Source organism: Rutilus rutilus, assembly GCF_951802725.1.
Source record: "Rutilus rutilus genome assembly, chromosome: 21".
NCBI lineage: Eukaryota > Metazoa > Chordata > Actinopteri > Cypriniformes > Leuciscidae > Rutilus > Rutilus rutilus.
In genome coordinates, this window is record NC_140226.1 from 12,631,014 (window position 1) to 12,644,591 (window position 13,578).

The 13,578-nt window shown below is 36.9% G+C and overlaps 1 protein-coding gene across 1 annotated transcript in view; it reads right to left on the reverse strand.

Moving 5' to 3' along the window:
- The window catches only part of emilin1b (elastin microfibril interfacer 1b), a 31,676-nt gene extending 20,449 nt beyond the window's left edge, over positions 1-11,227 (reverse strand). The window contains exon 1 of the mRNA XM_084393100.1: positions 10,678-11,227. Coding sequence (XP_084249226.1) covers positions 10,678-10,829 — 152 coding nt within the window. The 5' untranslated portion in view covers positions 10,830-11,227. The remainder of the gene's footprint in view (positions 1-10,677) is intronic.
- Positions 11,228-13,578: the final 2,351 nt, after the last annotated feature.

Consider the following 13,578-nt stretch of genomic DNA (forward strand, 5'->3'; position numbering starts at 1 on the left):
CCCAGTTCCACCCCAACTGTGTCCACACGAAAACACTGATACAGAGCTACAATATCAAGACTGACCCACAGGCACAATACTGATATTGTTAGGCATAGCATGAATTTGCACCATGCAGTTGTTGCCAATGGTTTCCACCGCCGTTTACAAACATCACCAAAATGCAATCATGCCGTATCATGTGGAAACAGCCCTCATTATGGCTGTTTTTGCAAACGGTGAAGCAGTTCTTTCCAACACAGCAATTTAAGATTAGACTGCTGCCTGAACACAGACCAACTCATGTGTTAGCTAACACTACGCTTATGCAACATTAAAAACTAAAAATGATTTTATACTTTCTTGGAAGTATAGAGCATAAAATCAGACTATACGTATAAACATTAATGTTTTTTAAAAGAATTATCTTGTGCTTGCCAAGGCTGCATTTACTTAATAAAAAATACAGTAAAAACAGTAATATTTCAAAATATTATTACAATTTAAAATAACAGTTATCTATTTTGATATATATATGTAAAGCTGAATTTCCAGCATCATTACTCCAGTCTTCAGTGTCACCATGAACCTACAGAAATCATTCTAATATGTTGATTTGCTGCTCAAGAAACATTTATTATTATTATTATTAATGTTAAAAACAGTTGAGCTGATTCATATTTTTGTGGAAAACTTGATATTTATTTTGCTCAAGAAACATTTTAAACTTTTACCAATGTTGAAACTGGTTGTGCTGCTTAATATTTGAGTGGAATCTGTAATACATATTTTTCATTTGATGAATTACAAATTAAAAGTTAAAAATGATAGCTTTTATTTGAAATATAAATATTTTGTAACATTATAAATGTCTTTGCTATAACTTTTAATGTACATGCTGAATAAAAGTATTCATTTCTTTAAAAAAAAAAGAGTCTTACTGACACCAAACATATGAATGATAGTGTAGGTACATCCAAATAATAAAGTAAAATCCAATCAAATCTGTCTTAAGATAAGATTTAAATATGCTGTCCTGTAAGGCCACAGGAAATCGTTATTATCTTCGTTAAAACACTGATGCGGCTTGTATAGTAGGTCACATGACAATGCCACTTTTCAGAGAAATATACATTGATAGAGCTTGTCTTGAAGAGCAGAGTCTGCACATATTAAGCTGGGATAAAGAAAGCATGAGAAGTTACAAAAAAGCACTTTATCTTTATGAAACAGCTATAATAGCCATAATCGTGTGCTATAGGAAGGAAAGAAAAAGTCAGGCTTTATTTGATCCGGAGTACACAAAGAAGACGGATGTCTACAAGATCCTTTTGCGACTCAAATCTTCCAGAATGTATTAAATATCTGGAGCTAAATGCTTTTTTCATGACCTCCTGAAATAAAGCAGAGGTTGGAAAAAATCACGAACTGTGCCAGAATAAGCAACGAGATTTCAGCCTCCACAACATTCAACACCACCACTAACAGATGTCCTATTAACCCCACTCTTATCTGCTCAGGACAATATTTAGATATTCTCGGTGTTCACATCCAATTTTACTTCTCATTCTGATTTCCAGATAAGCCGCACTGTTATGATTACCCTTATAAGTACGCTAATGCACTAGTAAATGTCAGGACACTCTTTTAGCGAACGAGCCACATATTTGATGCTGGAAGGGCAAGCTCGTGGGAAAAATGTTTCCTTGTGGTTATACTGTAACTTGCTCCCGTTACAGGAAAGCGGTTTCTGCAGGGGTTTGACCGCAGCAGCACATCTGTGGCATCTCAGCTTGGAACTACACTAAAGCAAGATGAGAAGTAACATAACTTACGAGCAGACGTACCACAGATGTGGCTTACACAAGCCAGGAGAGATTCTTTATCTAAAGACATTTAGACATTCATGCCATTCTTGGATTGGATCTATCCTCTGGGCACTCAAACCTATGAGATACATTCACATTTCAGGGCTAGCTAAACTAACTTCATCATTATTGACACACTTCTCATTTAAGATCTTATTGTACTCAAAGTTTTCAAACAGCAAGTTTGACCTTTCATTCTTCTTTGTCGTAATTGACTCTGCAGTCAGATGCTCACTTCTAAACGAATTCTACTGAGGATATGAATGGATTTAACATCCATCTGCACATCATCATCATAAAAACACTTATCAGTGTGGTTTCTCAGGAATTACATGATATCAGATGAATCAAATATGCTAATGGAATTTACTCCAAAGGGCCTGTTTTAGGTATTTGACAAACACTGCAGAACCTTCTTGAGACTCCTTCTTGAGTTTTTAATTAGTATTTATTTGACTTGTTTTTGACTAGTCCTTTAAACAAATGTTAAATTTACTCAATAAGCAAAACTGTTAAAGTCCCCCTGTAGTCAATAATTGTATCCCTTAAAGGGTTAGTTCACCCAAAAATGAAAATTCTGTTTGTCGCTTGATAAACTTAAGGTTGAGCCACTGTAGTCACTTGGACTATTTTAACAATGTCTTTACTAACTTTTCTGGGATGGCAGATCGATTACATAGAAGTCTATGAAGGAGTGAGCCAGCTCTCAGATTTCATCAAAAATATCTTCATTTGTGTTCCGAATATGAACGAAAGTCTTACGGGGTTGGAACAACATGAGGGTGAGTAATTACTGACAGAATGTTCATTTTTGGGTGAACTAACCCTTTAAAACCCATCTTTAATCACCAAAATGACATATTTAAAAGTTTTTTCCTTTAAAAGAAATTCTTCATGCCTTAAAATAACTTGAATGTAACTCCACGCCCTTGCCTCGTTTAGTATACTCGGTCTATGAATATGCAAATTAACCCCGCCTCCACTCACTCACACCAGCTCAGAGATCCACTTGTTTGATGATCACACGTTGACCTGATTGGTTACAAGGTAGTTTGTGACGTCAGAAACCTTCTTTTGAGTCTCTTTGCTATTGAAAACAAAGTGTGAGAGGAAATGCAAAGTTTGTGAGGGAACGCAAAACTTTTGCCAGAGAAGGCAAAAGCATTGAAATATATTTTTTCCCTCCCATGTCAATTTTTTTCATCACCAGGTCCCTTTAGAGGCTCCGTAGTATTCAGAAATAATTCAGGTGTTGTTTAATTTTTATTGTGGAAACACTGACACATTTCTTCAGGATTCTTTGGTCAACAGAAATGTATCTTTATTGGAAATTTTGTGACAAATATCTTTACTGTCACTTTTAATGCACCCATGCTGAATAAAAGTTACATTTGTTTTAAAAAAAATCTTTCTGACCCAAAACTTTTGAACAGTAGTGCATCTTTAATAAGTATAACTTGTTTGCACTTAAAACATGTGATGTTGTTTCAAGGATTTTTAGATATTTAAAAAAATCTCTAGAACTGGAACATAAGACTAAAATATACTAGATAAAATATAAAAATATAGGCTACTAGATATATCAGGTAAAAAAATTCTAATAATTTAGAATAGGTTTTTCTGCAGTGTAGTATTAAACTTCGGTGCATAACACATCCCGCAATGGACATATATCTCATTTTGAGCAGCTTGTTGAGTAGAGGTGCTTTATCACATTTCTTTCGCAGATTTACTATTTTCACCTGGCAGACTATAAAAAAATCCCATATTCCTGAAGTTGACGAAAGTTATATCTAGGGACCAGAATATCATATATTCCGGGTTTTACAGTCAAGGCTTGAGCCTATCCCAGACTAAAAGGCATGTCTGAGCTGTCTTAACTGAAAGCAACTTGCACTGATATATCTTAAAATATGTCAGTGCCATTGTTTTGTCTCAAGATGCACACCAATAATGTTGTTTCTATAAGCACGTTTATAAAAGCTACTTAAATGTCCTAATCAGTGGCATAGCGCAAATCCGCGTTCGCTATGCCACTGGTCCTTATTTAACCAAAGCCTACTCCTGGCTTAATCTAAGCTCTCTTTGTGAAACCAGTTAGGCCAGACTTATATGTGGGCTTTTTTGACTTGGGCAAGTAAGCAACCACCAAGCACCACGGTTTAAATAGGACCTATTATGCCCCTTTTTACAAGATGTAATATAAGTCTCAGGCTTTCTAGAAGAGGGCGAAGCCTTTACAGCTTATGCTTCCGATACTCTGCCAAAAACCAAAACATCTGTTTGATTCTGATTATCATCTCTATCACGGTCACGCTCACGTTACATTGCAGTTCTTCATCATCATAAAAGTTGATTATCTGCATGTGTTTTAAAGCCATACCAGTCTAAACTTCTGATTTGGTTTTCTGAGCGCACACGCACAGAAAGCTGGCTGTCAGATGAAGCGGCCCGTGGGTATTAAACTCAATTCTCTTTTATGAGTTATTGCTCTTAAACTGTCAAATACACACAAGGTTAAGTCAAAAACACACAAAGTTCGCATAAACACAGTCGGTTATGACTGTGAATGTAAACAGCAAGTAAAGAAATCACATGTGTATATTAGATCTGTATTTTAAAGTGAAAGCGGCGTAATATACAGCACCTACTGCTATATATGCTGTTAATATGAATCAAACAACAAAAGAAAAACAGAAAATCACTCACTGGCCTTGACTGAATAACTAGCTTCAATAAGAATACATTTCTTACTTGAATGCTGCTGTTAAATGCTCTGGTGAGGAGATAAACATGGCGGACTGTGTAAAGCTCACTCAGGGCGGGGTCCGTCGGCAGTTGTGGGCGGGGCCTAAGCATATGTGATGTCACAAAAGCTTCAATCTGCAAACGGCTTGTTCTGAGACACTGCTTATGATTTATGGGGATTAAAAAAGAGGAGTGGGTGGATTTTTACCATTTTAGGGTGGTTGTGTACACACACTGCTGACACACATTTATGTTCAAACACCATGTAAAAGAGAAGTTTGCATAAGTGGTGCCCTTAAATGTATCATTCATGTCCAATAATGTATCATTCATGTATTAAATAATGTTTAGATAGGCTATGCATTTGTAGCCTACCAGTACTGCTCCATCATCCCAGCTAACTGGGAACATTCTTAGAACATTCTGACAAGGTTCTCTCATAGTTATGAATAAATGTTACTCCAGTAATGTTTTATTTTTTTTATTTTTTTATTGTCTGGTCTTTAATAATGTTTGCAAAATGTTAGCGCAAAACATTATTTATACATCATTCATGCCATTTTTTAAACGTTCTTATTACGGTTTCCTATAATTTTCCCTTGCAAATGATACAATTAAATCTTCCTTTTATGTTTTCTGTAATATTCGCCCCCAACCAAGAAATACGTTTTTAAACCATTTCAAATACTGGACGTTTTGAATGTTGAACGAATATTCAGAAATAATGAGTTCATAACTTAATGGGAACATTAGCAAAACAATTGTATAACATATTTTTGTTATATCTAATAGTTAGAAACAAGACGTCGATAAAGATAGCTGAACTGGAATCATTGCTTTAAACCGAACCACTCACAGAAAGCTAAGCGAATGATACAATCCCATTCAAGCTTTGTTTTCCAGAAGCAATCATTCATGACAGACATTTTGGCATGTCTGAACATCCATTAATATTCACTAACTGCTTCCCTTGTCAAACACATACTTGTTCACAGGAAGCACTTTGCATATCAGAGGTGTTTTTTCAGAACGAGGCCAGAGTCCTGATCATCCACTACAGGAAGTTCCTCTTGGTGTGAAGGGGCCGCTGTGTGAGCGAGGGCTTCCTGTCAGTGTGTGACGGCGTGGGGTGGTCTGGATGAGACCCGAGACTGACAGGCACCGTCACAGGCAGCTCTTGGCTTCACAACCACTGCCACATCTTCAAAAAAAGCCCAGGTCAAGGGCCAAGAACTTTCCTTTCACAGAGGGCTTTGCTTAAACCCTCTTTACATACCAGAACAAAAGGCAAAAAGAAACAGCTACAAAATACTAAGGATGAAACAGCATCAAATAAGACTTGACCGAATAAAAAAAGAGAAACGATGGGCACTTCAACAATGAATTTTGAAGTACACATGAAGAACACATTCAAAGGCAATTGGGTTGCAAGAGAAATGCCTCTGAAATGTAGATGGGTGGCAAAGTTAAATTGGATCTTACAATATAAGCCCAAATGTTGAAACTCATAAAATGGCTAATGAACAGTCTTTCATTTAAAGCCCCCATTAGTCTGCTATGTTGCAAAAATAGATCAAACGAAAACCACTTTTCCATTATCCCATTGAGAGGGATCTTTACTTCTGCCTGTATCTAATCAGCCATTTGGGAATAGTGATATCAACAGAGCTTTGAACACCGTCCCTATACAGAGGGCAAACTGATAACTGGACCTGACTGACCACAGTACCATCTTCAGATGGGACGCCTACAGACTGTCTGATGTAGATTGCATGGTACAACTTCCATTAGGTAGTGTGCAAAGGCTTTTGGGTGACAAATATGAGAAATGTCCAGGTTAAGAAATTACATGTCATACAAAGAAAGCAAAGCCTATTTTTTAAAGGAACACTCCGACTTTTTGGGACTAAAGCTTATTCACCGTATCCCCCAGAGTTAGATAAGTCCATACATACCCTTCTCATCTCCGTGCGTGCCGAAACTCTGTCTGACGCACCTACCGCTAGCCTAGCTTAGCACAAAGAGCAAATCACTCCGCCCAAGTAGCAGTGCTTCGCCTTCTGAGAATATAGTTCCCAGTATGTACACTGTAAAAAATTTATAACCCTCCCAAATCAAAAATTTCAAGTGACCGATAACATCTAAATTTTTCAATTGGCCCAAGTGAAATTCTGTAAATTTCAATTGGCCCAAGTGAAAATCTGTCAATTTAATTTTATAATTTACAGAATTTCACTTGGGCCAATTGAAATATTTAGATGTTATCGGTCACTTGAAATTTTTGATTTGGGAGGGTTAGAATTTTTTTACAGTGTATACGGTTAGAAGATGGTTGTGCCTCATGTGACCTTGTTATTTGTACATGCTGTGACTATACAAATCACAACATGTAAATAGGAAAATATGGGCGTTATTTTGTCACTTATTGAGAGCAGTATGCTAGCTGGAGCCGTTTACCTCCAGTCTTTGTGCTAAGCTAGGCTAGCGGTAGGTGCGTCAGACAGAGTTACGGCACGCACGGAGATGAGAAGGGTATGTATGGACTTATCTAACTCTGGGGGATACGGTGAATAAGCTAAAGTCCCTAAAAGTCGGCTTGTTCCTTTAAAATAAATAAGACTTTTTGCATTGACATTTTCATTATAGTTAAGCACATTTCCTCCTCCAAATTCTCATTAATACAAATCTAAAAAATAAAATAACATAAAAAAAGAAATAAAATAAAATAAAATGTTAATGCCCTTTTTCCCCTTTTTTAATTTGGAGTGACTTTCGTGAAATTCAGCCTTTTAATAAGTCTAGTACTCTAAATGAACCCGCAGAGGGTGTAGACATTTATGAATGATGGCTGGTCCAATTTTGTGAAAATCTGAGGACTTTTCTGCCAAGTTCTTTGGGCACAGATTGCCTGCTATTGAGGAATTACCATTCACTGGACCTCACCCTCAGTAGAGGTAAACTATTCCTAATAAGTCACATATAATGGAGCCAATCCAAGACTATGCCATTTATATTATTCTGACAACATCCAGTTTAATAGTCACCCTCTGAAGAACTGCGTGCCAGCACTGTCTGTTTGTCTGTCAGCATAAATGTTTTCAAGAAATAAATGAAAGATGGCAACATGAACATGGGCATCCAGTCTTCAGGGCATTCATCAAAGCTTGTCCAGCATGATTCCCTGAATAGCAGTCGACACAACATTTAGGCTTGGACTTTTGACTTCTGGTTTGGCAGAAAAGGGCTCAATTTTATAGCTGTATGTGACACCACAGCACAACCCAAAGCATTTTATGTCTCTGTCTACAGACATTATTTCTTCTTACACAAGAAATACTTTTTATTCAGTTCTCTTAAGCTCACAGGTTGATAGAACAAGTTCAAAGTTCACGTCTCACAACACTGTTCACTATAGCATACATTCAGCACTGCAAGTCAACATTCTCACACTTGAAAAACAAATAATTGGAGGTAAAATGTAAGATTTGACGTAAGATACTTCACTTAAAGTATATGCTACTTAAATGTTAGTATGCAAAATATGAGTTGAAAATGCGATTACGTTCAAAGCTGATTAGCTTCTGCCATTCCCTTTTAGATGCAGTGCAAAGTTCAAGTCTGATTTCACAAAGCTGGATTATGTGAGGGAGTTGTGAGTAGTTATCAAATATGACTAATTTTTGAAACTGTGATTTTTGTGAAATTACAACTTATAAGTTGTAAACAAATTATAAGATAAGTATCCAGTAGCCATGTTAGCTAAGCTAGCAGGCTAAACAGCTAATAGCATGCCCAAGTAATGATGTACACATGAATCAGGGATGATAAAATCCACAATGGATAAAAATAACTATACAAGATCAACTGAAGACCATAGTTGGAGTCAAGACCGCACCCTCCATGATCCAGACTAAGACTAGATCGCTCAAGGCCTCCAGATCAAAACTTTGCTGGAAATGCGAGCTAATCCATAGCTCCAATAAGATTTGACACACTAACTTACACTGGAGCATTTCAGTATCATATTTTCTGAATATGAACCAGCATTTCCTTTTCATATGTTCACATATTTTGCTAGATTTTCAAAGACGCTTAAAGTGCTGGATTTTGTAGATAAACACACCACAAAAAAAAAAACATATTAGGACAGGTATTCCAACACGCAAAAACCTGGCAGCGTTTCTTACCAAATGCCTACAATTTAGAGGAAAGAGGTGATTTAGGTGCTCGCATATTTGGCAGCTGCAGATCCAGTTCTTGCGAAGTTCATCTTTCAGAATCTGTTAGCATAAAATTGCTGCTAAATTTGAGGCACACATTCCTTGATAAATTTGATTAGGGGCTGCGGTTTTCCTTGGAAATGCGCATTTGATGCAAAGCAACACGTGTCAAAATATATCAATCCGTTCATTTAGAAGACTAAAGGAGAAAAAGCCACAAGAGAGAAGATGAGTTCTCCACACTAAGCGAAAAAGAACAACTTCTTCCCTTGATTTCAGTCTCACACTTCCCCTTTCCCTACTACTTTTTCACTTTCCATAAAATAAATACACAAAACGGAGAATGCTTTTTACATCTGTTGTGACTAAAAGTTCAAACAGGCTGCTAATCCCCAGTAACTCGACTCAGATTTCTCAAGCAGGCAGTGCATACTTCACTACACACTTCATCCCGCTGGCACTGAGGGTTCTCACATCATAGACATCACCATTCTCTACCTCACTTCTCTGACTCTGTGAGCTATTCACAAGTCCAAACTTGTTTAGATGGACTAAAATAGGTGTACACTAATAAGTTCTATGACTGATCTTTATTAGATGGATTTGAGGCCATAATTGCCTCCTAGCTCTGACCATTAGCATATGGCCTGCGTATTCATCCGCCCTTAAGAAAGCATTGCGTCAGATGAAGGGGGAAGCCCCGGTCTGCACGTCAGAGCTGGGACAACCTCTCCCGTTCACACCCCAACAATCACAGACAAAACAACAATGTCAGAGTGGGTGTGTGTGGCTGAGAGTGAGCATTGCATTGTAGAACCACATGATTGACAGATAAAGAAGAAAAGGAAGGTGCTTTTAGTGTAATTATTACCAGGGTGGTGACATGTATAACCATATTCTGAAAAGCTTTGGAAATCACAGGGGTCCCACAAAACGTCCTTTTAAGCCGAACCTTGCGTTCAGTAAGTGATAATTAGCTGTTCGGATGGACAGCAATGCACCTCCTGTCGTTTCACTGTAGGATAAAGGGAGGCTTTTCCTTTCATGTAGTCATCTGTGCCACACAATTAAAAGCACATTCCCTTTTTTTAAAGTCCCCTCAGGTTATGTTTCCCCTCAATAAATGATTTACAGAAAAATGCATAACATCTGTAACTGTCCTGAAAGGGACTTATATAACATTTTGTCTGTCCTTTTGATTGTCTGCCTATGAACTGTCATCATCTCTGTGCAATGCAAAGTTTGATTTGTCTGAAAATGTCTTATCTGATTAAAAAAAAAAAAAAAGGATTTTGCTAGATTAGATCTATCTATCTAAAGGTGATGATCTTGATGGTATGATGGGTATCATCATAAGGTAATACCATGCCGGTAACATTTTTAGGGTCCAATTCATACCATTAACTAGTTGCTTATTAGCATACATATTACTAGGATATTGGCTGTTTATTAGTGCTTATAAAGCACATATTAATGCCTTATTCTACATGACCATATTCCACATCCCTTAATCCAACCCAATACCTAAACTTAACAACTACCTCACAAACTATTAATAAGCAGTAACTAAGAGTTTACTGAGGCAAAAGTCATAATTAATAGTTAGTTACAATAGTGAGAATTGGACCCTACTGTAAAGTGTGACCATATTTATATTTACAACCAGGCACATATAACTACCATCTATCTATCTATCTATCTATCTATCTATCTATCTATCTATCTATCTATCTATCTATCTATCTATCTATCTATCTATCTATCTATCTATCTATCTATCTATCTATCTATCTATCTATATTCATTATTTTTCACTATTACTTTCTTTCACCATATTAGTGTCTGAAATGAAAGTGTCATACCTGTGTCTGCTCGATGCTCTCGCCCCGTTTAAAGGCTGAGTCTGAGTCTGGGTCCCTGCGTACAGGTTATACCGCTGAGGATACGACGCGCTCCGAACATCTCCAGAGAAAACCAACACCAGCATCGATATCAAAAGAACTGCTCCATCCATCACAGCGCACGTCGGTCTGCAACAGTGTCTAACACTATATAACTAATGAATTCTCTCGAACGAGCTTTTATTCCACCAAAAATAGCGCTTTCGCGGTGTCTAAAGGAGCTTCTTTACACTCCCAGAAGTTCGTAGCTACTATCGATCCATTACGCGCGTCCAGAGCGCTGCTTCCAGAAGTGTCGGATAAATCTCTCAAATCGACGCGTAACGGCGCTTTACCTCCTTGTGCGCTGATAAAACAACCTAAACTCCCTCTATCCTTCTTTTGAATGGTTTGTAATATTTGTCGGTACATCCAAACAAAGCAATCCGGAGGCTTCCTGAAATCTGGAGGAGTTTTCTTGGAAAGGAGATGCAGTGAGTTTGGATTGAGGGGAGCCAGTGCGCTCTGACGCACTCCAACGTCCCCAACACACACACACATACACACTCTCTCTCTTTCTCTCTTCACCTCCCTCCCCTCTTGAAACCCTCCCTCCAGTGCACTGATGACAGAATCACAGCCATCTATGCTTAAAAACCAACAGGACCACGTGTGTGAATACTAGGGCTGATTATGAAATCTCAGTGACATGGTGAACAGCAGTGATTGAAACCATATGGCCTCTTGATGTTATGGCTGATGTCCCACATCTGATCTTTCTTGTGGTTACCTTAGGTGAAGAGAGCAGCTTTTGTGCTTTTGAGAGCCCACTACAGAAAGTTTAACTTCTTTGTGCAGTTGTTCTAATAATTCTTAGTTTTATTGACGTTCAGTTACACAATCTCACTAAAATCTGTCAGCAACATTCCCACACTAAAAAAAATATATATTTTCATGATTTCATGAACTTTTTTTTCTTTTGTCAAATCAAATTAAGACAATTAATATGGTTCAGATAATATGACATTTTGAATTTCTGTTGATTAAATCACCTTCATTGTATTAACTACATTTTTTTATTTGAATGAACTCAAAATTAAGGTAACTTTCTTTTTTAAAGTTAAACCAACAATATATTTTTATATTTCACCCAAAAGTTAAAAGTAAGAAAAATAAGAAATGATGTTAATTCTTTTCATGACAATTAAGCACTTTCTTATTACTATAATGCAGGGGAAACATTTAAATTGTAAACTATTTATACATGCAGTTGGTATTGTTGTACTGTAATTTATGGTGATAAAATTGGTAAAATATTGAATTACACTAATCAGGAATGCTTAAAACATATAACAATGGTAATTTGTGCAAAAATGTGCTTGATAGCCATGAAAATATACATTACAATGCTGTTACAAAAAGCACTATTTTCTTAAACTAAAATATAATGTATTGTTTGCGTGAAATATTAACAAACAATTGGATTACCCATGTATGCAGCTCTTAAGTTTTAAGACAGACTGTGGAAATGTGAAGTTTTTAGTATTATTATTTGACCTATTTTACCCCCTTTTTCTGACTTATCTGTAATGTTTATGCTGATTAGAGGATTTTCATAGACAAATCAAAAATAGTTCTCATTTGCCGTAAATGCCAGCCAACTGTGTGCTATTTAAAAAAAATGTTAATGGCCTCTATTTTAAAACAGATCTCAGATGAATGTTTAAAGAATGTTTCTCACTGGTTTATCTCTGAAAGATCTATCTTTTCCACTCCTTTGAAGCCCTACAGCTGTGAAAAACTATTTGTTACACTTTCCAAAAGTGGGATGGCTTTGGGGCCAAAAAAAGCGAGAGAAAATAGCAAAGCAGCCTGCTGTTCTTCAATAGAAGAATGCAAACCAAACATCTGTGGTTTTGAAGACAATGGTAAACTGCATTAAAAATGAGGAAACTGAATATGCCCACACAGAGGAGTGAACCATAACGTCTGTAACCGAATGTGTGAAAGGAAAAAGACATACAGACAGAGGTAAGGGGCAGCGCAGCAGGCTGTAAGACGAGCTTTTCTGCTGTCACTCACAGATCGTGCAGACAGTATAAGGCGGAGATGTGAAGCATTTCAGTAATGCTCTCTGTTCTACCACAACCACCTGTAACGGTGCCCTGATTTGACCTCAGGCACCAAACAGACCCCCAACTCGCCTTATTTACCACCACCCAGATATGCCATGCATGTTCAGGCATGCAGAGCTAACAGATCTAGTCTAATTTGATAAATAAATGAAGATTAAAATGCATTTAGGAAATCCTGACTGTCTTTTTACCAGCGTTACATCCGCTTCAGCATGAATCCACAGTCGGTCTTTTGTGCTCCTCTGTCAGAATAATTCGACAGGCTTCTCACCAATAAAAAGAAGCCCTGCCTCAGGCTGGATAGTGGCAGTGAGGGTCATTGAAGTGTCAATAAGAAAAGGCTCAGCTGATGATACAGCCGGTTAAACTTAGTCAGGGAGATTCTGTGTGGTGGCAGCTCACAGTTAAAGACTGCAATCATTAAACAGAAAAACATGTTTCTTAAAGAGCAAAAATATACTTGCAGAGCTCTTTTATTTTCCCAATAAAAGTATACGATTGCATGGCTGCTCAATTAAAAAAATAAATACCTTGCTCCAAAAGATCACCACCTCCAGCAGCAGTACTGAAGTTTATTATGGCAATTAAAATATTTGTATAAAAAAAAAAAGTACAATATATATATATATATATATATCATTACACTTAAATACATAAAATAATTTACACATAAAATAATAATAAGATTGATCATTTTAATATTTTATATATATATATATATATAATATTAAAATGATCAATCTTATGT